The following is a 22,523-nucleotide window of genomic DNA, read 5'->3' on the forward strand; positions in this document are numbered from 1 at the left end:
GCTAGTCTGGCCTCACCTCGAGTACTGTGTGCAGTTCTGGGAACCACAGTAAAAAAAGGATGTAAAACTATTGGAGAGTGTCCGGAGGAGGGCAATGAAGATGGTGAAGGTCCTAGAGGGGAAGACATATGAGGAGCGGCTGAGGTCATTTGGCCAGTTCAGCCTGGAGAAGAGGAGGCTGAGGGGGCACCTCATCACAGTCAACAACTTCCTCACAAGGGGGAGTGGAGGGGCAGGTGCTGACCTATTCTCCTTAATCACCAGTGATAGGACCCACGGGAATGGTGTTAAGCTGAGGCAGGGGAGGTTTAAGCTAGACATCAGGAAGAGGTTCTTTACCAACAGGTGGTTGCACACTGGAACAGGCTCCCCAGGGAAATAGTCACTGCACCAAGCCTGTCTGAATTTAAGAAGAGATTGTACTGTGCACTTAGTCACATGGTCTAAACTTTTGGGTTGACCTGTGTTGTGCCAGGAGTTGGACTCAATGATCCTTATGGATCCCTTCCAACTCGGGATATTCTATGATTCTTGGATTCTACGATCCCTCTTTGCAAGACTGCTCTTCAGCCTCTCATCCCGTACGTAGTCTGTACGCATAGCCAGGGTTGCCCCATCCCAGGTGCAGGACTCAGCACTTGCTCTTGTTAAACTTCAGGAGATGTTTACAATACTAATGTAGGAGAGATGGGATCACTTTTCTTAAGAGCTCTGAAAGTTATAGTCAGGTCTTAATTAAGTGTGAACTGTCTCTCTTTCCCTTCAGTTTTCCATCTTAATTTGAGGTTTTGACCACCTCATTGAATATCTCAACCTTTTGGAAGAGCTTTGATGCTTGAAGACAAGGTGTCTTTATAGTTTTTAATCCCTTTCTATCTTTTTCATAACTATGCTCTCAGGGCTCCCAACTGTTTCTCAGCTCCATGGGTTTGACCTGTACAGCAGGGCAGTTGGCATTAGTAACCAGGAAGAAGTGATTTGAGGATCAGGTGTTCAGGTTAGGGTTTAGGGATTAGATCTGGCCTCCAGGGTTAGGGATTGAGCAAGGTCTTAGAGGGACGCTTTCGTGTTCTGCTTTGAGCTGACAAATTATGGTCAGGTATTAAGGCCTAGGGATTAGCGAAAGGAATAGGTTAAGACTAATAGTAACAGGTAATGTGTCTGGGGTTTGACTTCCAGGTAGTAGAGGAGGCTGGGGATTAGAGCAGTGGGTTCCTTTCTGGGTGAGAGGGGCCATTTAGGATAGCACCAGGATCTAAGGTTCCTGGTTAGAAATATTACCAGTGGTCTAACATGAATGTTTTCCCAGTGAGTGTTGCAGTAGCAGCAGCCTTACCTGAACCTCTCTCACCTCTTCTGAACCTTTCCTTTCTGTTATCAAGACCCTCTTCTCTCCCCCAAATCTCCCACCTTTATTCTCCCAACCTTCCCCTGGCCTCACCAAATGTGTCACCCTGTTGGGGGCAGCTTTCTGATGGCCTTTATGACCTCAGAGGCTCTGCCTCCCTGCTGTTGGCCAGCGAGGGGCTGGGACACAAGTGACCTCACAGCCAGCATCCACAGGGCTACAAGGAGCTGTTGTGCTCAGGAGACCTCTTCCCAGCCCACCCAGGAGCACTGGGTACAGGGGATGCCCTGCACAATCCTTCAGGTACTCTGCCTGTCAACCATTTCCTGCTTCAGAAGGCCTCCCAGACATCTAGACTCACATTTTTCCTGACAATTCTTCAGAAACCTCAGGGCATCCTGAAGGGAATGTCCACCTCTATGTGGACAAGTGAATCAAGTATATTGTATATTTTAGGAAAATGTTGAGAAAAATGAAGAGAAGATTGGTATAGTTTGTGTGATAGTCCTGACATCTCTCCTTCCTTTATTCAGGTGTTTTCCCACAGTTTATAGCACATGCTCTCTCAGGATCATTTACCACGGCAATACTATGGGGAATCTCATATGGACAAGAGAATCATGGCCTTCTGATGTCATCCTTTGGCGTCCATTCCTGAAGAAACAAACCACCTTTGTGATCGGGGGTGAAAGCCCAGTGCTGGGAATGGTCATTGCAAGGGGTGGCTCTGGGACAAATGTCCTTGGAAAAAATCTGCCTGGGTGTCCAGACAAGAAGGACTCAGACCAGCCCCTGCTGTTCTGGTCCTCCCTGTCTCTTTCAGGAGGCCACCCCAGCCCATACCTTCCCCAGCTCTCCACACCTCCTTTCCTCTCCCCAGCCCAGTCCAGCAGAACAGCCCATGCTGGGATGGCACACAAACAGGAAATGGAGAAGGGGAGGTCAGTAGCAGTGTCCCTGCTGCTGCCATCTGCAGGATGTAAACCCCACCACTCCACCTTCTCATCCTGCAGCCCCCCAGTCCAGCCCCACTCCCCAGCACAGCACAGCACCACACTGCTGCCCCTGGGACTCCTCAGGCAGTACCACTGCACACACTCAGCGCCCTGCTCTGCTCCCTGGACACCCCATGTCCTGCACAGCCTTGCCCCAGCCCAGCACGTCTGGGCTGGCCTGAGCAGCCATTCCTGCAGCCCCTGCCCATGCTGTCCACAGCCCCCCAGCTGGTGGTGCTGCTTTGCAGAGCGAGGGCTGTGGTGCACAGGGGCGTGGGGGCACTCTGCAGGGCCGTGCTGGTGAGGCTGGGAAGGCAGAGCCAGCTGGTGTGGGGCACTGCCACTGACTGCCTCCCACAGAAGTGGTTCCTTGGCCATGGAGGCTGCGCACAAATAGATCGCCTTCTTCAGAGTCAGAGACTCATGGAATAGTCTGAGCTGGACAGGGCCCACAAGAAGCATTAAGTCAAATTCATTTCCAATGTTGGGAGCTGTTTTTCGCTGTATTCAGTATATGAAATTTCACCAGAGGCATAACAATAAATCCAGGAGATTGTTTTCCCTATGCCTGCCGTGTTTCCTGGAGTTTCAGAGCTCTCCTTGCCTGGGAAAAAAAAATAATAAAATAAAATAAATAAATTTGGCAGTGCTGCTGCACAGGACTCTTTTTCCCTCCACTTTTGCACACATCCAAGTGCCCCTGCAGCTCCACCACAGGTCTCTGAGGAAGGATCTCAGACAAGCAAATCACAGCAGGGTTCTTTCTTTTATTTAAATAAACAGAGAGCCTGGCTTCTTGTTTACTCCATGTCTCAGAGTCACACAGACAGGTAGATACTGAAATGGAAGGAGATGAATAATGATACCTTTGTGTGCAACACTATCACACATAAATCAAAGATAAGATAATGCAACACAACAACACACAAATTTCCAACGTCTGGGCCTGAAATGAGCTACATTATAAATGATATGCAGAGGAAGAACAGCAGTTTATTGGTTCTGAAAATATCTAGTTACCAATTTGCACACTGCATCCTTGAGTTCCTAGTTCGTCATGCTGTAGATGACGGGGTTCACTGCTGGAGGCACCACTGAATACAAAACTGCCAGCAAAAGATTCAGGGAGGAGGAGGATACAGAGGGGGACTTCAGATAGGCAAATAATCCAGTGCTGATGAACAGGGAGACCACAGCCAGGTGAGGGGGGCACGTGGAAAAGGCTTTGTGCCGGCCCTGCTGCGAGGGGATCCTCAGCCCGGCCCTGAAGATCTGCACATAGGACAGCACAAGGAAAACAAAACACCCAAATGCTAAGCAGGCACTAACAACTAGAAGCCCAGCTTCCCTGAGGTAGGCATCTGAGCAGGAGAGCTTGAGGATCTGCGGAACTTCACAGAAGAACTGGTCCAGGGCATTGCCTTGGCAGAGGGGAAAGGAAAAGGTATTGGCAGTGTGCAGCACAGCATAGACAAAAGTGCTGCCCGAGGCAGCTGCTGCCATGTTGACACAAGTTCTGCTGGCCATTATGGTCCCATAGTGCAGGGGTTTGCAGATGGCAACATAGCGGTCAGAGGCCTTGAGGATTAGAAGAAAAAACTCTGCTGAAATGAAAAAGAAAAATAATAAAATCTGAGCAGCACATCCATAGGAGGAAATGGCCCTGATGTCCCACAGGGAATTGGCCATGGCTTTGGGAACAGTGGTGGTAATAGTGCCCAGGTCAAGGAGGGCAAGGTTGAGGAGGAAGAAGTACATGGGGGTGTGGAGGCGGTGGTCGCAGGCTATGGCTGTGAGGATGAGGCCATTGCCCAGGAGGGCAGCCAGGTAGATGCCCAGGAAGAGCGCGAAGTGCAGGAGCTGCAGCTCGTGTGTGTCTGCAAATGGCAGGAGGAGGAACTCAGTGGGGAAGCTCCTGTTGAACATTTGCTGCCTCAGGGAATGGTTGGCTGTCCATGGAGGAATAGACAGTGACATGTTAGAGAGACTTTTCTAAGCAAAAACTAAACCTTATTTCAAAGAAAACATCCTTAACAAGGCTGTATCCTCACTGCATCTTCATCTCAAGAAGATTTGCTCCTGCCTGAAGCTCTGCATCTCTCTGCCTAAAGATGCCACAGAGACCATGAATATCCTCCGTAGTCTCAGCAGTAATCAGTGCTGCTGGTAAAGAGCACCAGGAGTGCATCTCAGGTATCCACTGGCCAGAGGCATCTCCCTATTTACAAGTGCTGAGAAGGACATCCAACAACCCCACAAGAAACAAAGAACGTTGTGTTGTTGCTACCTACAGGTTAAACCTCCCAACAGGTTAAATGCCGTGGAGTGAATATATGAGGTTCCTCAAAGACCTACACATCTCTTTTAACTGTAATGCTCTATGAGTTTAGGTCCCTTCTACAATCCTAACAACACCATTATCATCTCCCTGACTGCCATCCAAAGCAGGAAGTTGAAAAATGAGACCTCAAGAATGCCATCCTGTCAGTTATGACAAGTGTTGTTCTTCCCTGTCAAGAATCTCCCCCAGAAATGCCCTGGTGGTGCTGGGGAGATATGAGGAGCCTGGCCCATGTAGCAGCCCCCTGCCGGCATCAGGACCCTGCCCGACCCTGCCCTTCTGGTCCTTCCAGCCACAGCTTCTCCCCACAGCACCCTAGGCAACTCCCCGGGCAGTCTGAGTGCTGAGCCTGGCAGGCAGCAGAGGCCCTGCCCCAGCACACAGCCCCTAGGGCACAGCAGGGACCCTGCTCTGCACCACAGCCCTGGCCACCCCTGCCTGCACCCTGCTTGCACAGCCTGCAGCTGGTCCTGTGAGAAGAAACCCTCATGTCCTGTCCCTCTGACAGCTTTGGTAGGTAATCCCTGCTCTGGAGCTTGTCATTCTTCTGTTATCCAAAGAAACTCTGAGAGTTCTCCTGAAAGATCCCATAGGGTATGGGATTTGACAGCAAATCTGGAGATGGTACCAGGAACAACAGCTGTGCTGCCCTGCACCACAGACTTACCCTGTTCAGGGCTCTGAAGATTTCTCCCACTGTGAGCTCTCAGCATCTCCCCTCCACACTGCCTTTAACATCTCCCTCCCTTCTCTCACTGCCCTTGCCCCCTGCAAGCAGTGCCCCCAGCCCTGCTGTGCTGTGCAGAGGAGCTGCTCCTGGGCAGAGCTGTCTCTCTGCAGTGCTGCCCGCTTGCCAGGAGCTCCCCTTGGGCCCAGGAGCCCAACCCAGCTCAGCAGCACAGCTCCAGACCAACACCTCTCTTTCTTTCCCCTCTCTCATGTCCCTTGAGATGTCCCTGGGCCTCCAGGGGAACCACCTTTGAAACTCGCTGAAGTAATCACTGATGTTCCTTCCCTCAGCTGCTGAAGGAATCTCATTTCCAGCACCATTCTTCCTCATTCAGAAAATGGATGAGGTCCAAGGATTGCCTTTCCATGCTCTGTTTTTAGGCAGGACACTCCTGCAAGGACAGGGATGGATCTTCCTTCTCCCTGCTGAGGGAAAGGTTTCAACTGCGCCAACCAAGGCACCTCCTTCTTTGTTTGCTGTCCAGAGGCTAGAAGGGGTCTCTGCTCTCTCCCATGCCTCACATTTGGAAACTGCCCTGGCTATGTTATGCAGTGACCATTCGCTACCTTCACTGTAAGCAGACACCCATGGGTGAGTCTTAAATCCAGCCCTCGGTCTCTGACAGGTCACAATGTGACAATGAGCCATGCCTTCCTGAACTGAAGCTTGAACAGACTCTTGTGGGGAGCAATTCTTTGGGCATATTCTTGGCACTGGTTTGGGAAGGAAAGCCCAGGCTTCGGGCATTGTACTGGGGTAATTCAATTTTATTACAGACACCTTATGAGAGAGTCTTCATTGACTCACAGTGTTAGATGCACATTTATATAGCCTCCATATGAGATAGATCAGTTTCATTCATTGATAGCAGAGAGGGGAATCCAAATATTTATGTAGGAATGTAAGGAACACCAACAGTCATAATGACAATAAGGAAAAAATAATAATAATGAGAACAACAAAAAGACAAGCTTGGAAGGAGATGTACTGGCATTCATTATTGGAGAGTCAAGGTATCTTTATTAGTGCTGCAAAACCTCCCCCAAATCAGTTTCCTAACTGCATCCTTGAGTTCCTTGTTTCTCATGCTGTAGATGAGGGGGTTCACTGCTGGAGGCACCACTGAATACAAAACTGCCAGCAAAAGATTCAGGGAGGAGGAGGACATGGAGGGGGGCTTCAGGTAAGCTAAAAATGCAGTGCTGATAAACAGGGAGACCACGGCCAGGTGAGGGAGGCATGTAGAAAAGGCTTTGTCCCGTCCCTGCTCAGAGGTCATCCTCAGCACAGCCCTGAAGATCTGCACATAGGACAGCACAAGGAAAACAAAACATGTAAAGAAAAAACATGCTGTAACCACTAGAAGCCCAACTTCCCTGAGGTAGGCATTTGAGCAAGAGAGGTTGAGGATCTGCGGAACTTCACAAAAGAACTGGTCCAGGGCATTGCCTTGGCAGAGGGGAAGGGAAAAGGTATTGGCAGTGTGTACCATGGCATTGAGAAAGCCACTGCCCCAGGCAGCTGCTGCCATGTTGACACAAGTTCTTCCAGTTATGAGTGTCCCATAGCGCAGGGGATTACAGATGGCAACATAGCGGTCATAGGCCATGAGAATAAGAAGTAAGTACTCTCCTCCAATGAAAAAAACAAAGATAATGACCTGTGCAGCACATCCAGAGTAGGAGATGGTCCTAGTGTTCCACAGGGAATTGGCCATGGCTTTGGGAACAGTGGTGGTAATAGTGCCCAGGTCAAGGAGAGAGAGGTTGAGGAGGAAGAAGTACATGGGGGTGTGGAGGCGGTGGTCACAGGCTATGGCTGTGAGGATGAGGCCGTTGCCCAGGAGGGCAGCCAGGTAGATGCCCAGGAAGAGCCCGAAGTGTAGGAGCTGCAGCTCGCGCGTGTCTGCGAACGGCAGGAGGAGGAACTCTGTGGGGAAGCTCCTGTTGGACATTTGCTGCCTGTGGGCCCTGATGACTGTCCCAGGAGAAAAAGAAAGGGAAAATTTAGAACAGACTTCTCTGCAGAAAAAGTAAAAGCCATTCCTCATAGACTCCCTCTCACAACGCTCTGGTCATTAGTCCTTTTTGGCAGGACCTTGTTGCAGTTCCCTCCCTGGAGTTCTGTTTTATGATGAATGAGTGTGCCACAAGGAGCAGGGCCTCTTCCCATAGACTCCCCAGGTGTTGGTCATGCTCTAATTCCGTGGTACCTGGGAGCAAGGGGGATGCAGAGGCCAGATCTGATATTCAGAATCTTCCAGATGAAATCCCTCTGAAAACAGAAAAGTTTGTCAGCATCTACACCCCCAATCCGAAGACAGTTGGGTGTAGAACGAGGGGTATTATAGTCCTGTGTCCCCCTGAGAAGAAATCAGATACCTCTGAGAGCACAGGCAGATCCTCTGCAAATGACTGAGTGCCTCACCCTGCCTCCAGGTACTCTCAGCACCCCTCTGCTAGCCAAGGAGTTCCTTTCACCACCTTGACAGCGTTTCCCTGCCCATAACTTTTCTGCACTTCTCCATCAGATAAAGCAGAGCTGCAATGGGAGGGATTGCAGTTTGAAAGGAGCTCACAGCTTGGAAGGACATCTCAAGGACTTAACGAGTGTCCTAATGAGGATATATCTAGTGAAGGATATATCTAGAGTCAGATCTTTTCCCACCCCCGCTATCTGCATTGCCAAAGTCCCACAGGTTAGAGGAATGCTGGGACACCACAGCCCCATGGACACATCCATGGGATGGGAGCCACAAGGTTAGTGCCTGACTCTGAAGCTGAAACTGCCAACCCCAGAGGGCCAGACAACAATGACAGGAGCAGCACAGACAGCTGGAGAAATGAGAAGAAATACAATGATTTGGTAGGGGAGAGAGGTAAGGAGATGAAAGCTGGGTACTCGGGCAAGGCTTCCCCTTTCCTAGCTGGACTGGGAAGGAGAGGGCGGTTGCTGAGAGGAAGGGATCTGCACTGCATGACATGGCATGAGGTGCCTCTATTGCCCTGACACAGGATTCTGGTCAAATATTTCCTTAGTGCCTGCCCTTGTCTCTGCTGCTTGGAGCTCTCCCTGCTGGGAGCTGCTTCTCTGTCCCCATGTTTGTGCCCTGCCATGGCTCACTGACCCCATGCCCTGTGCTGTTTTCTCAGCTCTGCCTTGCAGACACTACCAGGAGCAGGGAACAGCCCAGGGGCACTGCCAGGTGTTGTGGTTTAGCCCTGCAGGCAGCTCAGCACCACGCAGCTATTCAGTGTCACTTTCCCACAGTGGGATGGGGGAAAGAATCAGAAACAACTAAACAAATAAACAAATAAAATACAATGAGGGTCAAGATCAGGACAGTTTAAGAGGAAAGTAAAGGGAAAACAAAAACAAAAACAAAAGCAAAAAAAATAAAAATTAACATTGTCCCTGAGCAAATGTAACAACCCAAGAGAACCCCTTTGTTTTCAGTGCTGATCATGATGTGATATGCTATGAAATATTCCTTTGGCCACTTTGGGTCAGCTGTCCTGGCTCTGTCCCCTCAGAGCTTTTTGTGTACCCCTGGCCTGCTCACTGGGAGGGCAGCAACAGAAGCTGAAAATCCTTGTCTCTGTGTAAACACTGCTCAGCACAATGTTATCAACATTCTTGCCATCCTAAATCCAAAGCACAGCACCATAACAGCTCCTAAGAAGGAAATTTACTCTATCCTAGCTAAGACCAGGACATTATGCTTGCAGTCAGCTCACTCATACCATGATGAAACTGGGAAGGTAATACTATTCTTACCTGCAAGTGGATGGGTGCTGAGGTTCTCAAAAACCTCAGTGTGATGCTTAGGGAAACTGAGCCCTTACTCTAAACCTGAAAAATGTATTTCCATTCCCATCAGCATGAGCAAACAAAAAAGCAGAAAAGAAAGATTCAGAAAAACACAGACTTGAGCTGGAAATGTCTGCCTTGATCATATTCATGAACAGTCCCCTCTAGAGGTATCAGGGCTCTGTTGTGGAGCTGTGAGAAGCCAGACACAGGCAAAAGCTTCTGGGCACCAGCAGGACACTGCCCAGTCCTGCCCTGCCTTGGGGGTTCCTTCCACCCACAGCTTCTCCCTGCAGCAACCTGGGCAACTCCCCGTGCAGGCTGAGTGCTGAGCCTGGCAGGCAGCAGAGGCCCTGCCCCAGCACACAACCCCTAGGGCACAGCAAGGCCCCTGCTCTGCACCACAGCCCTGGCCACCCCTGCTTGCACCCTGCCTGCACAGCCTGCAGCTAGCCCTGTGAGAAGTAACCCTCAAGTCGTGTCCCTCTGACAGCTTTGGTAGGTAATCCCTGCTCTGGAGCTTGTCATTCTTCTGTTATCCAAAGAAACTCTGAGAGCTCTCCTGAAAGCTCCTGTAGGCTGTGGGATTTGTCAGCAAATCCGGAGATGGCACCAGCCAGAGACTTACCCTGTTCAGGGCTGTGAAGATTTCTCCCGCAGTGAGCTCTCAGCATCCCCCCTCCACACTGCCTTTAACATCTCCCTCCCTTCTCTCAGCTGCCCTTGTCCCCTGCAGGCAGTGCCCCCAGCCCTGCTGCGCTGTGCAGAGGAGCTGCTCCTGGGCAGAGCTGTCTCTCTGCAGTGTTGCCCTCTTCCCAGGAGCTCCCATTGTGCCCAGGAGCCCAACCCAGCTCAGCAGCAAAGCTCCAGCCCAAGGCCTCACAGTCTCTCCCTTCTCTCATGTCCCTTGAGATGTCTTTGGGTCTCCAGGGGAATCAACTTTGAATCACACTGAAGCAATCTCTGATGTTCCCTCCCTTAGCAGAGAAGCAACACTTAGTGCCAGCAATGTTATTTCTCCTTCTGGGAGAAGTTTCATCAAAGAATCCCCTTGTCCTCTTCCACTTTTAGGCAGGACACCCAGACCGTGACTGTCAAGAATCACATTTTCCCAAGCTGAGGGCAATGACCACAGTGAGTCAATTAATGCATCTCATTCTCAGTTTGATGTCCCAGGCCTGAAACGGGGCCCAGAACCTTCCTTATCAGCCACAAACCCACACATGGGTGATGTGATTTCTCTCACCTCTGTTTGGGTATGCACAAAATACTCTAGCCTAAGCTCCTGTGCTACTAAGCACAGTAATTACAAGAGATAGAGAAGAGCAGTGCGTTTTTCAAATGCAAACACCATTTGACATTTGAGGTGCCAGAGGATGTCCAGGTTAGCAGTCATTAGGACTTCAGAGATTGGGAATATAGGTATTGGCATTTTGTCAGTGTATACTGCCTAAAATTGTTGCCTTCCTTTGTGCCTTGTCACTAACCTGGGAGCAGTCCCTTGGCAGTTAGCTAAATCATATAAAACTCCCCTATATCATCTCTCTCTCCTCCCCAAAACTGGGAGAAAATTAATGGAGAAAGATTTATTATCACTTATTTTGAAGTGATGTAAGAGTTATCTGCAGACAAACATGCACAGACATGCAAAAGCATTGGACAGATTGTGGTGGGAATAGCTGAGGGCTCTGGCGTGGTTGGGACCTCCACCAACAGAACTGAGGTCCTTGTCCTTTCAGCTATCTAGGGCTGCCATCCCTTCCACTGAGGACCACAAGAGGACACCAGCCCAGGGCTTTATTGCCTCGTCACCCCTGCACAGAACTTGTGAAGCGTCCAACCACTGTTCTGCACTTGTGTGCTGCTCACCTGGGATCCCTACTAAAAGTCTTTTATTTCCTTTCTCACACCCCTTGGGATCTGGGACCCATCAATTTCAGGGTCATGACAGCCAGGGCTGACACAGATCATCAAATCCCTGACTAGCTCTTTCTGGCATGCAGGTATCAGATCCAGGTTTGTATTACCTCTGTTGGACTATCTGGAAGCTAGACAAGGAAGCTATCCCAAGACACTCCAGAAACCACCTGGACTGTTTGCACGCAGCTCTGTTCCCCTTCTGGAAAATGGCAGGGACAATAAAAAACCCTCAAGGAGACCCAGACTCTTACTCTAAGAGACTTCTTTGGGGTTCTTAACAATGACTATGTCCACTTCCTTGCCCTGGCTGCAGGTTATTTTCTCCCACCATGATAGCACCCTTAGTGACCCCTTCTCTGATTGGCACCCACAAGTGCTCAGAGAACTTTTCACAGGTCACATAGAGGAGCTCCATATATCCAAGCAGCTTCCATGAGGAAATCTAACTCTGGATCATTCCAGTCTGACTGTCCTAAAGTCTGTATCCACCCATTGCAGCATTCCAAGCTGCATGACTTGTCCCACCATGCCTTGGCAGTGACTTCATGAACATTAAAAAGCACAGACTGCAGCTTCTTCTGATCTATGCTCCTGGTTGAGGGCGTCGATACATTTTTGGGTTGTCATACCTCAGCTGTGGGATCATGTCAAACTATGCTTGCTGTCTCCATTGACAATGAGAAACAAAACAAATAGCAAGCCCGCATCCCTGGTCTTTGGCATCTTCAGCCATCTGCTTGGAAGGGTCCTACGGGATAAGGCTCTGGAGAGAAGAGCAGTCCAAGAAAGGTGGTTAATATTCCAGGATCACCTCCTCCAACATCAAGAGCAGTCCATTCTAAGAGAGAGGAAGTCAGGTAAAATTACAAGAGGCCTGCATGGATGAACCAGGAGGTCCTGGCAAAACTCCAACACAGAAAAGAAGCACAGTGACAGTGGAAACAAGAACAGATAACCTGAGAGGAATACAGAGGCTTTGCCCAAGCACGTAGTGATGAGTATTGGAAAGCTAAAGCCCAACTCTGATGGAATTTGGCCAAGGATGTCACAGGCAGTAAGAAGGGCTTCTAGAAGTATACAGGTGGCAAAAGAAACACATGGGACTATGTGGACCCACTGTTGAATGAAGCTCAGGATCTGTTGACACAGGACAGGGAAAAGGCTGAAGTGCTGAATTCCTTCTTCACGTCAGTCAGTATAGGCAAGAATGGCATTTGGGAAAACCAGGCCACAGAGAATGGGGGAAGGACAGGGGCAAGGAAGATGGTGGGAGTGGGTCAGGCCAGGGCATACTTGACCTAATGGGATATACAAGCCTATTGGACATGATGAGAATTACCCGTGAGAGCAGAGGGAGCTGGCTGATGTCCTTGCAAGGCCTCTCCTAGCTGCAAGAACCATTACTTGCAAAGACAAATGCCATATTTCCTAACATACTGCACACCACCAATAAAATAAAAATCTTTTTTTTTTTTTTTTTTTTCCAGTGTTGCTTAATTAACTCAATAAACGCATACTTTTTACTTATTTCTCAGCTCAGCCTCAACTTTGTCTTCCAAACAAAGACTTCTGTAACATTTGCTGTCTTCCAAGACTTGGTCACATGTTAAAGGAAAGATGAAAACAAAACAAACACTCTTCAAGACAGCTGTTGCACAGGGTTCTCCAGGGATGAGGTGTTTTAGTGCAGGGGGTAACTGGCTTTGAGAAGGTTTAGAAACAGTCATGGAGTGTGTCTACACAGCATCAAGGGTTTCTGATTCTAATACTGCCCCTCATGCCATATAGGTTGGAGGTGTGCAGGACATTGCGATGGGACACAGCCAGGAGAGCTAACCCAGAGTGATCAAATTGATGTTCCTCATCATCCAGCACACCCTGCAGCCTACCACCTGACTACCAAAAGCATGCACACCAAATACATGTCCTGTGAAGAGCGGCTGAGAGACTTGGGATTAGCCTGAAGAAAAGAAGACTCCAGGAAGCATTATTGTGGTCTTCCAATACACAAATGGGGCCTACACGCATTTGTAGTGACTAGACGAGACAAGACTAGACTAGAACAGAATAGTTCAGTTGGAAGTGTTAGAAATGGCTCAGTCTTCAAAATAGGATTAAATAAAAAAATAGGATTTATTAAAAGAATAGAGGTAAGCAAACAGCGCTGGGTGCACCGGGAGTCTCTGCTCCACCAGGATGCACACCAGTTACATCTAGTAGCTGATTTTTATGCTCCTAGACTAATACATATTCACTACTACTTCTAAAAAAAATAGGTTATTATAATTAGCTTCCGGGGTCCAGTCTCTCCTACTGGAGCATGCGCATCAGTCTCTGGTGGTCCCTCTGGGGGTCCCTAGGGGTCTTTCATGCTGAAGGCTCGTAGTCTTCCTCTCTAAGTTTTTTTCTTGTCCTTCCCCTTTGTACTCCTTGGCAGCGTGTCAAGTTTACAGCATCCCCTGCAGGTCTTGTCTCCTAGCCGTCCTTCAGCTTCTTTTTTTTCTTCTTCTTAATCTCTTGGCCACCTGGCCAGATATCAGAGGCTTGTATAGTATCCCATAACAGTCACTAGTTGTTATCAGTTGTTCTGAAACCCCCAGACATCAAAGACTTCATACAAACACAAATAGCTTTCTTATTGACACTTCATGAATAATTAAAACATTCCTCACCAGCCATTCACAGGGACAGTCACACCTATAGCAGTGTTAAGTCAATCTCGAATAAGACAAAAAAAAAAAAGGCTGTAACTGTTACAAATAGGAATTCGGAATAACAAAAGCAAACAGGTTCATAAATTTGAGGAGTATTTTCTGAAGACTTGATAAATTGACTAGAATGAGGGGGAGACTGGGACACACTGCATCTGTGGTTCAGGAATTAAATTGCCAGTGCAGGACCCAGAGGCAGACAGGACTGTTCTTTATGGACACGAATTGTTAAAACATTCCTCACAGAAGAGACCTTTAAAGGTTGTCTGTTCCAACTACCTGATCTCTTCAGGGCTAAACAAAAGTTACAGCATATCAATGAGGGCAATGTCCAAATGCTTCTTGAACACTGACAGGCTGGGAACAAAAACCAGGTCTCAAGGAAGCCTGTTCCAGTGTCTGACCACCCTCACAGTACAGACAACTTTCCCACTCTCCAGTCTGGACCTCCTTGGTGCATCTATGTGCCATTCCCACACTCTCTCTGGTCAGTTACCAGTGAGAAGAGGTCATCACCTCCCTCTCCACTTGCCCTCCTAAGACAGTGGCTGAAAGCAATGAGGTCACTCCTCAGCCTTCTTTTCTCCAGACTAGACAACCCAAATGTCCTCATAGGACATCCCCTTTTACCAGTATTCCCTGTTTTCCCTTGGTTTCCCAACTGACAAGATTCCTGGTCAGATAAACTCACTGGAAGAATCATACTCTCTTATACTCTCACCAGTCAGTGTGACTGACCAGGTCTGGCTCCCTCACTGCCTCCTTTATCACTTGTTTTTCAGGTTTGTGTCCCCAGATGTGTTGTGCTTTATCCCCAGGATGTAGCCAAGCACCACACAGCCACTCTCTCCCTCCCTACTCTTAAGAGAACAGGGGGAGACAGATAGGATAAATATCTGGAGAGACTGTATCAGGGAGTGTAGTGATAGGACAAGGGGCAGTGCTTTTAAGCTAAAAGAGAGCAGATTTAGATCAGATCTAAAGAAGAAATTCTTCACGCAGCGGGTGGTGAGGCTCTAGAACAGGTTGCCCAGAGAAGTGGTGGATGCCTCATCGCTGGTAATGTCCAAGGTCAGGTTGGATGGGACCTTGAGCAAACTGGTCTAGTGGGACGAGACTCTGCCCATTTCACAGGGACTGGAACTAGACCTTAAGGTTCTTTCCAACCCCAAATATTCTATGATTCTATGAGCTTGCTGGGTTGTGTAGTCTGTGTAGACAGAGGGATTTCATTTGCAGTGAAAAAGATTCATTCTCCGGAATATTAACAGGTGCTTGAAAGAAATGGAATAAAATTTGTGGGTGTCCTAACTAATAAAAGGACAAGAAAAGATGATTCCCATATCAAACATTTATTTTGATTTAAGAGAAAAGATAGCACTGGAAATAGGTGTCTCTCCCTAGCTGACAGCAGGAAGAACAGTGATTGCATTGGTTTAATTCCGAGCTGATTCCCCTGGAGGACCAGGAACTTGCGAAGAGCTCCCAGTGCTGTTCACAGTAGAGGCAGTGAATGGTCACTGCGTAACATAGCCAGGGCAGTTTCCAAATGTGAGTCACGGGAGAGAGCAGGGTAATACATCTGGATTACATTAAGGTATCCTCCTAGCCTTTGGACAGCAAACAAAGAAGGAGGTGCCTTGGTTGGCTCAGTTGAAACCTTTCCATCAGCAGGGAGAAGGAAGATCCATCCCTGTTCTTGCAGGAGTGTCCTGCCTAAAAACAGGGCATTAAAGGGTGATCCTTGGACCTCATCCATTTTCTGAATAAGGAAGGACAGTGCTGGAAATGAGATTCCTTCAGCAGCTGAGGGAAGGAACATCAGTGATTACTTCAGTGTGTTTCAAAGCTGATTCCCCTGGAGGCCCAGGGACATCTCAAGGGACGTGAGAGAGGGGAGAGCCAGAGAGGCATTAGGCTGTAGCTGTGCTGCTGAACTGGGCCGGGCTTCTCAGCCCAAGGGGAGCTCCTGGCAAGCGGGCAGCACTGCAGAGAGACAGCTCTGCCCAGCAGCTGCTCCTCTGCACAGCACAGCAGGGCTGGGGGCACTGCCTGCAGGGGACAAAGGCGGCTGAGAGAAGGGAGGGTGATATTAAAGGCAGTGTGGAGGGGGGATGCTGAGAGCTCACTGCAGGAGAAATCTTCAGAGCCCTGAACAGGGTAAGTCTGTGGCTGCAGGGCAACACAGCTGTTGTTCCTGTGCCATCTCCAGATTTGCTGGCAAATCCCACAGCCTATGGGATCTTTCAGGAGAACTCTTTGGATATTTATCTTTGGAGAATTCTCTTTGGATAACAGAAGAATGACAAGCTCCAGAGCAGGGATTACCTACCAAAGCTATCAGTGGGACAGGACATGAGGGTTCCTTCTCACAGGACCAGCTGCAGGCTGTGCAAGCAGGGAGCAAGCAAGGGTGCCCAGGGCTGTGGTGCAGAGCAGGGTCCCTGCTGTGCCCCAGGGGCTGTGTTCCGGGGCAGAGCCTCTCCCACCTGTGAGGCTCTGCACTCAGCCTTCCTGGGGAGCTGCCCAGGGTGCTGTGGGGAGAAGCTGTGGCTGGAAGGACCAGAAGGCCAGGGCCGGACAGGGTCCTGCTGCCGGCAGGGGGCTGCTACATGGGCCAGGCTCCTCATATCTCCCCAGCACCCCCAGGGCATTTCTGGGGGAGATTCTTGACAGGGAAGAACAACACATGCCATAACTGAAGGAATGGCACTCTCTGAGGTCTCATTTTTCAACTTCCTGCTTTGGACGGCAGTCAGGGAGATGATAATGGTGTTGTTAGGATTGTAGAAGGGACCTAAACTCATAGAGCATTACAGTTAAAAGAGATGTGTAGGTCTTTGAGGAAACTCATATATTCACTCCACACCATTTAACCTACAGGCAGCACCAACACAACCTTCTTTGTTTCTTTGTGGGATTGTTGGATGTCCCTTTCATCACTTGTAAATAGGGAGATGCCTCTGGCCAGTGGATACCTGAGATGCACCCCTGGTGTTCTTTACCAGCAGCACTGATTACTGCTGAGATTACAGAGGATCTTCATGGTCTTTGTGGCATCCTTAGGCAGAGAGATGCAGAGCTCCAGGCAGGAGCAAGTCTTCTTGAGATGAAGATGCAGTGAGGATACAGCCTTGTTAAGGATGTTTTCTTTGAAATAAGGTTTAGTTTTTGCTTAGAAGAGTCTCTCTAACATGTCACTGTCTATTCCTCCATGGACAGGCAACCATGCCCTGAGGCAGCAAATGTCCAACAGCACCTTCCCAACAGAGTTCCTTCTCCTGCCATTCGCAGACACACGCAAGCTGCAGCTCCTGCACTTTGGGCTCTTCCTGGGCATCTACCTGGCTGCTCTTCTGGGCAACGGCCTCATCATCACAGCTGTAGCCTGTGACCACCGCCTCCACACACCCATGTACTTCTTCCTCCTCAACCTCGCCCTCCTCGACGTGGGCTCCATCTCCACCACTGTTCCCAAAGCCATGGCCAATTCTCTGTGGGACACCACAGCCATTTCCTACGCAGGTTGTGCTTCTCAGGTATTTTTCTTTTTTTTTTTTCCTTTCAGCAGAGTTTTATCTTCTCACCATCATGGCCTATGACCGCTACGTTGCCATCTGCAAACCCCTGCACTATGGGACCATAATGGCCAGGAAAACTTGTGTCAACATGGCAGCAGCTGCCTGGGGCAGTGTCTTTCTCTATGCTATGCTGCACACTGCCAATACCTTTTCCCTTCCCCTCTGCCAAGGCAATGCCCTGGACCAGTTCTTCTGTGAAGTTCCCCAGATCCTCAAGCTCTCCTGCTCAGATGCCTACCTCAGAGAAGTTGGGCTTCTTGTGGTTAGTGCCTGCTTAGCATTTGGATGTTTTCTTTATGTTGTGCTTTCTTACGTACAGATCTTCAGGGCAGTGCTGAGGATCCCCTCACAGCAAGGACGACACAAAGCCTTTTCCACATGCCTCCCTCACCTGGCTGTTGTCTCCCTGTTTCTCAGCACTGCCACATTTGCCTATCTGAAGTCCCCCTCTGTATCCTCCTCCTCCCTGAATCTTTTGCTGGCAGTTTTGTATTCAATGGTGCCTCCAGCAGTGAACCCCCTCATCTACAGCATGAGGAACAAGGAGCTCAAGGATGCAGTGTGCAAATTGGTAACTGGATATTTTCAGAACCAATAAACTGCTGTTCTTCCTCTGCATATCACTTATAATGTAGCTCATTACAGTCTCAGAAGCTGGAAATTTGTGTGTGGTTGTGTAGCATTATCTTATCTTTGATTTATTTGTGATAGTGTTGAACACAGAAAATATCATTATTCATCCTCTTCCATTTCAGTATCTACCTGTCTTTGTGACTCTGAGACATGGAGTAAACGAGAAGCCAGGCTCTCTGTGTATTTAAATAAAAGAAAGAACCCTGCTGTGATTTGCTTGCCTGAGATCCTTCCTCAGAGACCTGTGGTGGAGCTGCAGGGGCACATGGATGTGTGCAAAGGTGGAGGGAAAACGAGCCCTGACACAGCAGCACTGCCAGGGAGCCCCAGGAGTTATTAATTGTATTGTATTGTATTGTATTGTATTGTATTGTACTGTATTGTATTGTATTCATTTTTTTTTTCCAAGCTATTCTCTTTCACCTCCCACATTTTTTTCGGAGTCCTTGTGTTACTGTGAGGACTGATTCTTCTTGTTGCTGAGGAGAGTAAGCAGAGCATGGAACATACAGAACGAGTCTGTCCAATGTGGAGGCACCCGGGTGCTAAAGCATTCAAGATGCTAAATCAGGGCAAGGAGAGCTCTGCAACTCCAGGAAACACAGCAGGCATAGGGAAAACAATCTGTTGGATTAGTTGTTATACCTCTGGTAAAATTTCATAGACTGAATACAGTGAACCACCCTGTTATAAATGAAGTCTCAACTCCGAATTTAGTAACATGAAAGAATATTTATAAAAGGCAAGTAAATAGCGCTGGGTGCGCGGGGAGTCTATGCTCTACCAACACACACACACGCACCCGTCGAACTTTCCAAATATATGTAGGACATTGCTGTTACATATTTACAAGAAACCCAAGTACACCTATATATACGGATATCCTATCCCCGCTTCATATTATAATTCTCTTTGTGGTAGTCTTAGTGGGTGAAAGGCTCACGGTTTCCCCATCACCATTAGCAACCTTTTGTTCCAGAATGCAGGAGTGGCTTCGACTGTCTCCCTTTTCTTCTGCACATGCTCTGCCCACCACAAGGTTCCCGAAAGCAACAAAACGTGATTGCTTTTCCCGCGTTTCGTTAACCCTTGAAATCACACTAATAATATTATTATCATATAACATTAAACAATAAATGTTAACAGTTCTAACCAGCAACCCCCCCAGCAACTTCCGTGCCTTAACAGAGGGGAAAACAAGCAATCCCAGATGGCAGGGTGTCACCTCAATCACCCTTCTTTGTTTCCTCTAAACTCTTTACATTCCTGATGACCTCATCGTTAAGAGTCTGATGTTATCACCAACCACTAGGCTTTCCAACCCCCATTGCTACATTCCCAAATCTCCCCCTTCTTTATTAATATCAACCATTTTTCTGACATGAATTAACACTCCATATATAACAACCCCAAAACATCTAATGACATTGGAAATGAGTTGGACTTGATGATCCTTGTGGGTTCCTCCTTGTCAGGCTATTCCGTTAGTCTCTGACTCTGAAGAAGGTGATCTGTCTGTGTGTACCCTCCACGGCCAAAAACCACTTGTGTGGGAGGCACTCAGTGACAGTGACCCCCACCAGCTGGCTCTGCCTTCCCTGGCTGATCAGCACAGCCCTGAAGAGTGCCCCCATGGCCCCACACACCACAGCCCCCTCGCTCTGCAGAGCAACACCGCCAGCTGGGGGGGCTGTGGGCAGCATGGGCAGAGGCTGCAGGAATGGCTGCTCAGGCCAGCCCAGACGTGCTGGACTGGGACAAGGCTGTGTGGGACATGGGGTGTCCCAGGAGCAGAGCAGGGAGCTGTGTGTTTACAGTGGTTCTGCCTGAGGAGCCCCAAGGGCAGCAGTGTGGTGCTGTGCTGTGCTGGGGAGCGGGGCTGGCCTAGGGAGCTGCAGGCTGTCTAAGAAGGTGGTGCAGTGGGGTTTACATCCTGCAGATGGCAGCAGCAGGGACACTGCTACTGACGTCCTCTTCTCCATTTCCTGTTTGTGTGCCATCCCAGCATGGGCTGTTCTGCTGGTCTGGTCTGGGATGGGCTGGGGAGAGGACAGGGAGGTGTGGAGAGCTGAGGAGGGTTTGGGCTGGGGTGGCCTCCTGAGAGGACAGCAAATGTCCAATAGCAGCTTCCCCAACGAGTTCCTCCTCCTGTTGTTATATATGGAGTGGTAATTCGTGTTGAGAAAATGGTTGATATTAATAAAGAAGGGGGAGATTTGGGAATGTGGCCATGGGGGTTGGAAAGCCCCATGGTTGAGATAACATTAGACTCTTAATGACGAGGCCATCAAGAATATAAAAGAGTATAGAGGGAACAAAGGAGGGTGGTTCAGGAGACTCCATGCAGTCTCCGGTTTCTTGTTCTCCAGATGGTTCTCTTGTTCTCCAGCCCTTAAGGCATGGATGTTTCTGGGTGTTTGCTGTTGTTGTTACATTCAAAGTTGTTTGACCAATGAAAAGTTGTTTTGAAAAGAACTGCTGTGGAGAGAAGGGTATAAGAGGGGAGCCTGCCCTCAAGATAAAAAAAAAAAAAAAAAAAGGCAACACAATGAAGTTACATCATCAATAAAGAAGCAGAAAAAGAAGTGAAGAGGAACAGGCTGGCAGAATGGAGACCAGGATGGGAACAGGCATTTTGATTGCCTCATGAAGATAGGTTTGGCCAGACTCAGCAAACCGCTCAGAGAAGCTCGTCGCTGGAAATAGGCGCACTGGAGCTGGAGAGAAGCTCGAGCTGAGAGAAGTGGACCTGTGCACACAACTGCCTCTCGCTGGTAAGCCGTTGCGCATTATGGGGAATCATACGTCCTTAGGAACAAAGACTGTCCTGGTAAACTTACAGCTTATTCTCCTTATTAACAATTGGACAGTTTATGAGCCTGAAATATGGGACCAAACTGCGGTCAAGGTGTGGGACTCTGCAACTAAAAATGACAACGTTGCGGTGGGATTGCTTGGCACCTGGCAAGCAATCTCTGAGGCCTTAAAGAGCCATGTGGAGCCACAATCACAAACGTGTGGCTTGCCTGATAGTGAGGGAGCTGTAGGCTCCTTTACTGATCTGACTGCTATGCCACAGGCCACTCTGCTGCTGCAGCCATCGAAGGCCTTTGCTATTACGCCCCCTGCTGACCTGGACGTACCTTTTGACCCAGGCCTCATTGGCCTTGCAAAGGAGATGGATATGTTTTTCTTCGATCTGGGAAGAACGGGATACAAAAGGCCTGAAGACCGAGTTGCTTGACAACTTAACGCGAGACATATTGTTCAGAAGCAATGGAAAATGGAGACTTGTTAGTAATCAAGTAAAGGAATGGAAAATGGAGACTGTTAAGTCATGGAACTTAAAGCATTGTTTGTTACCTTTCCTGAGTGTACGTATGTATAGGCATACTCAGGTTTAGTATGTAAAGCAATGTTCTGTATATTTAGAATGTTTGATGTTCGTGTGTGAATGTTGGTGGAGCGTAGACTCCCCGCACACCCAGTGCTGCTTACTTGCCTTTTATACCTTTTAGAAATATTTGTTTTATAAATATTACAAAATTCAGATTGAGTTGAGACCTCATTTATAACACTGCCATTCACAGACACACGTGAGCTGCAGCTCCTGCACTTTGGGCTCTTCCTAGGCATCCACCTGGCTGCCCTCCTGGGCAACAGCCTCATCCTCACAGCCGTAGCCTGCAACCACCGCCCCCACACCCCCATGTACTTCTTCCTCCTCAACCTCTCACTCCTCGACCTGGGCTGCATCTCCACCACTGCCCCCAAAGCCATGGCTAATTCCCTGTGGGACACCAGGATCATTTCCTATGCAGGTTGTGCTACCCAGGTCTTTTTCTTTGTTATGTTTGTAGCAGCAGAGTTTTCTCTTCTCACCATCATGGCCTATGACTGCTACATTGCCATCTGCAAACCCCTGCACTATAGGACAATAATGGACAGCAAAGCTTGTGTCAACATGGCAGCAGCTGCCTGGGGTAGTACTTTTCTCAATGCTGTGCTGCACACTGCCAATACCTTTTCCCTTCCCCTCTGCCAAGGCAATGCCCATGGCCAGATCTTCTGTGAAATTCCCCAGATCCTCAATTCTCTTGCTCAGATGTCTTGATCTGGGAAACTGAGCTTGTTGTTTTTACTCCTTGTTCCCTTTTTGGGTGTTTCTTTTTCATTCTTTACTCCTATATGCAGATCTTCAGAGCTGTACTGAGGATGCCCTCTGAGTAGGGTTGACACAAAGCCTTTTCCACGTGCCTCCCTCACCTGGCTGTGGTTTCCCTGTTCATCTGTACTGGATTATTTGCCTACCTAAAACCCCCCTCCATGTTCTCCTCCTCCCTGAATCTTTGGCTGGCAGTTCAGTACTTAGTTGTACCTCCAGCAGTGAACCCCCTCATCTACAGCATGAGGAACATGGAACTGAAGGTTTCCGTGTGGAAAGTGATGACTGG

General features: G+C 48.8%; 1 protein-coding gene and 1 pseudogene across 2 annotated transcripts; one reads left to right on the top strand and one right to left on the bottom strand.

Moving 5' to 3' along the window:
* Positions 1 to 6,411: 6,411 nt before the first annotated feature.
* On the bottom strand, positions 6,412 to 7,368 carry LOC309891050 (olfactory receptor 14A16-like; the record flags this gene model as incomplete). Its single annotated transcript, XM_082785441.1, has 1 exon — positions 6,412 to 7,368. One exon carries the CDS (start codon positions 7,366 to 7,368, stop codon positions 6,412 to 6,414), a length of 957 nt encoding a protein of 318 aa, XP_082641567.1.
* Positions 7,369 to 17,100: 9,732 nt separating this feature from the next.
* On the top strand, positions 17,101 to 18,034 carry LOC309891011 (olfactory receptor 14A16-like; annotated as a pseudogene). The gene has a single exon. The product of its transcript is annotated as an olfactory receptor 14A16-like (transcript).
* Positions 18,035 to 22,523: the final 4,489 nt, after the last annotated feature.

Source organism: Aythya marila (genome assembly GCF_965140915.1).
Source record: "Aythya marila genome assembly, contig: HAP1_HAP1_SCAFFOLD_154, whole genome shotgun sequence".
NCBI lineage: Eukaryota > Metazoa > Chordata > Aves > Anseriformes > Anatidae > Aythya > Aythya marila.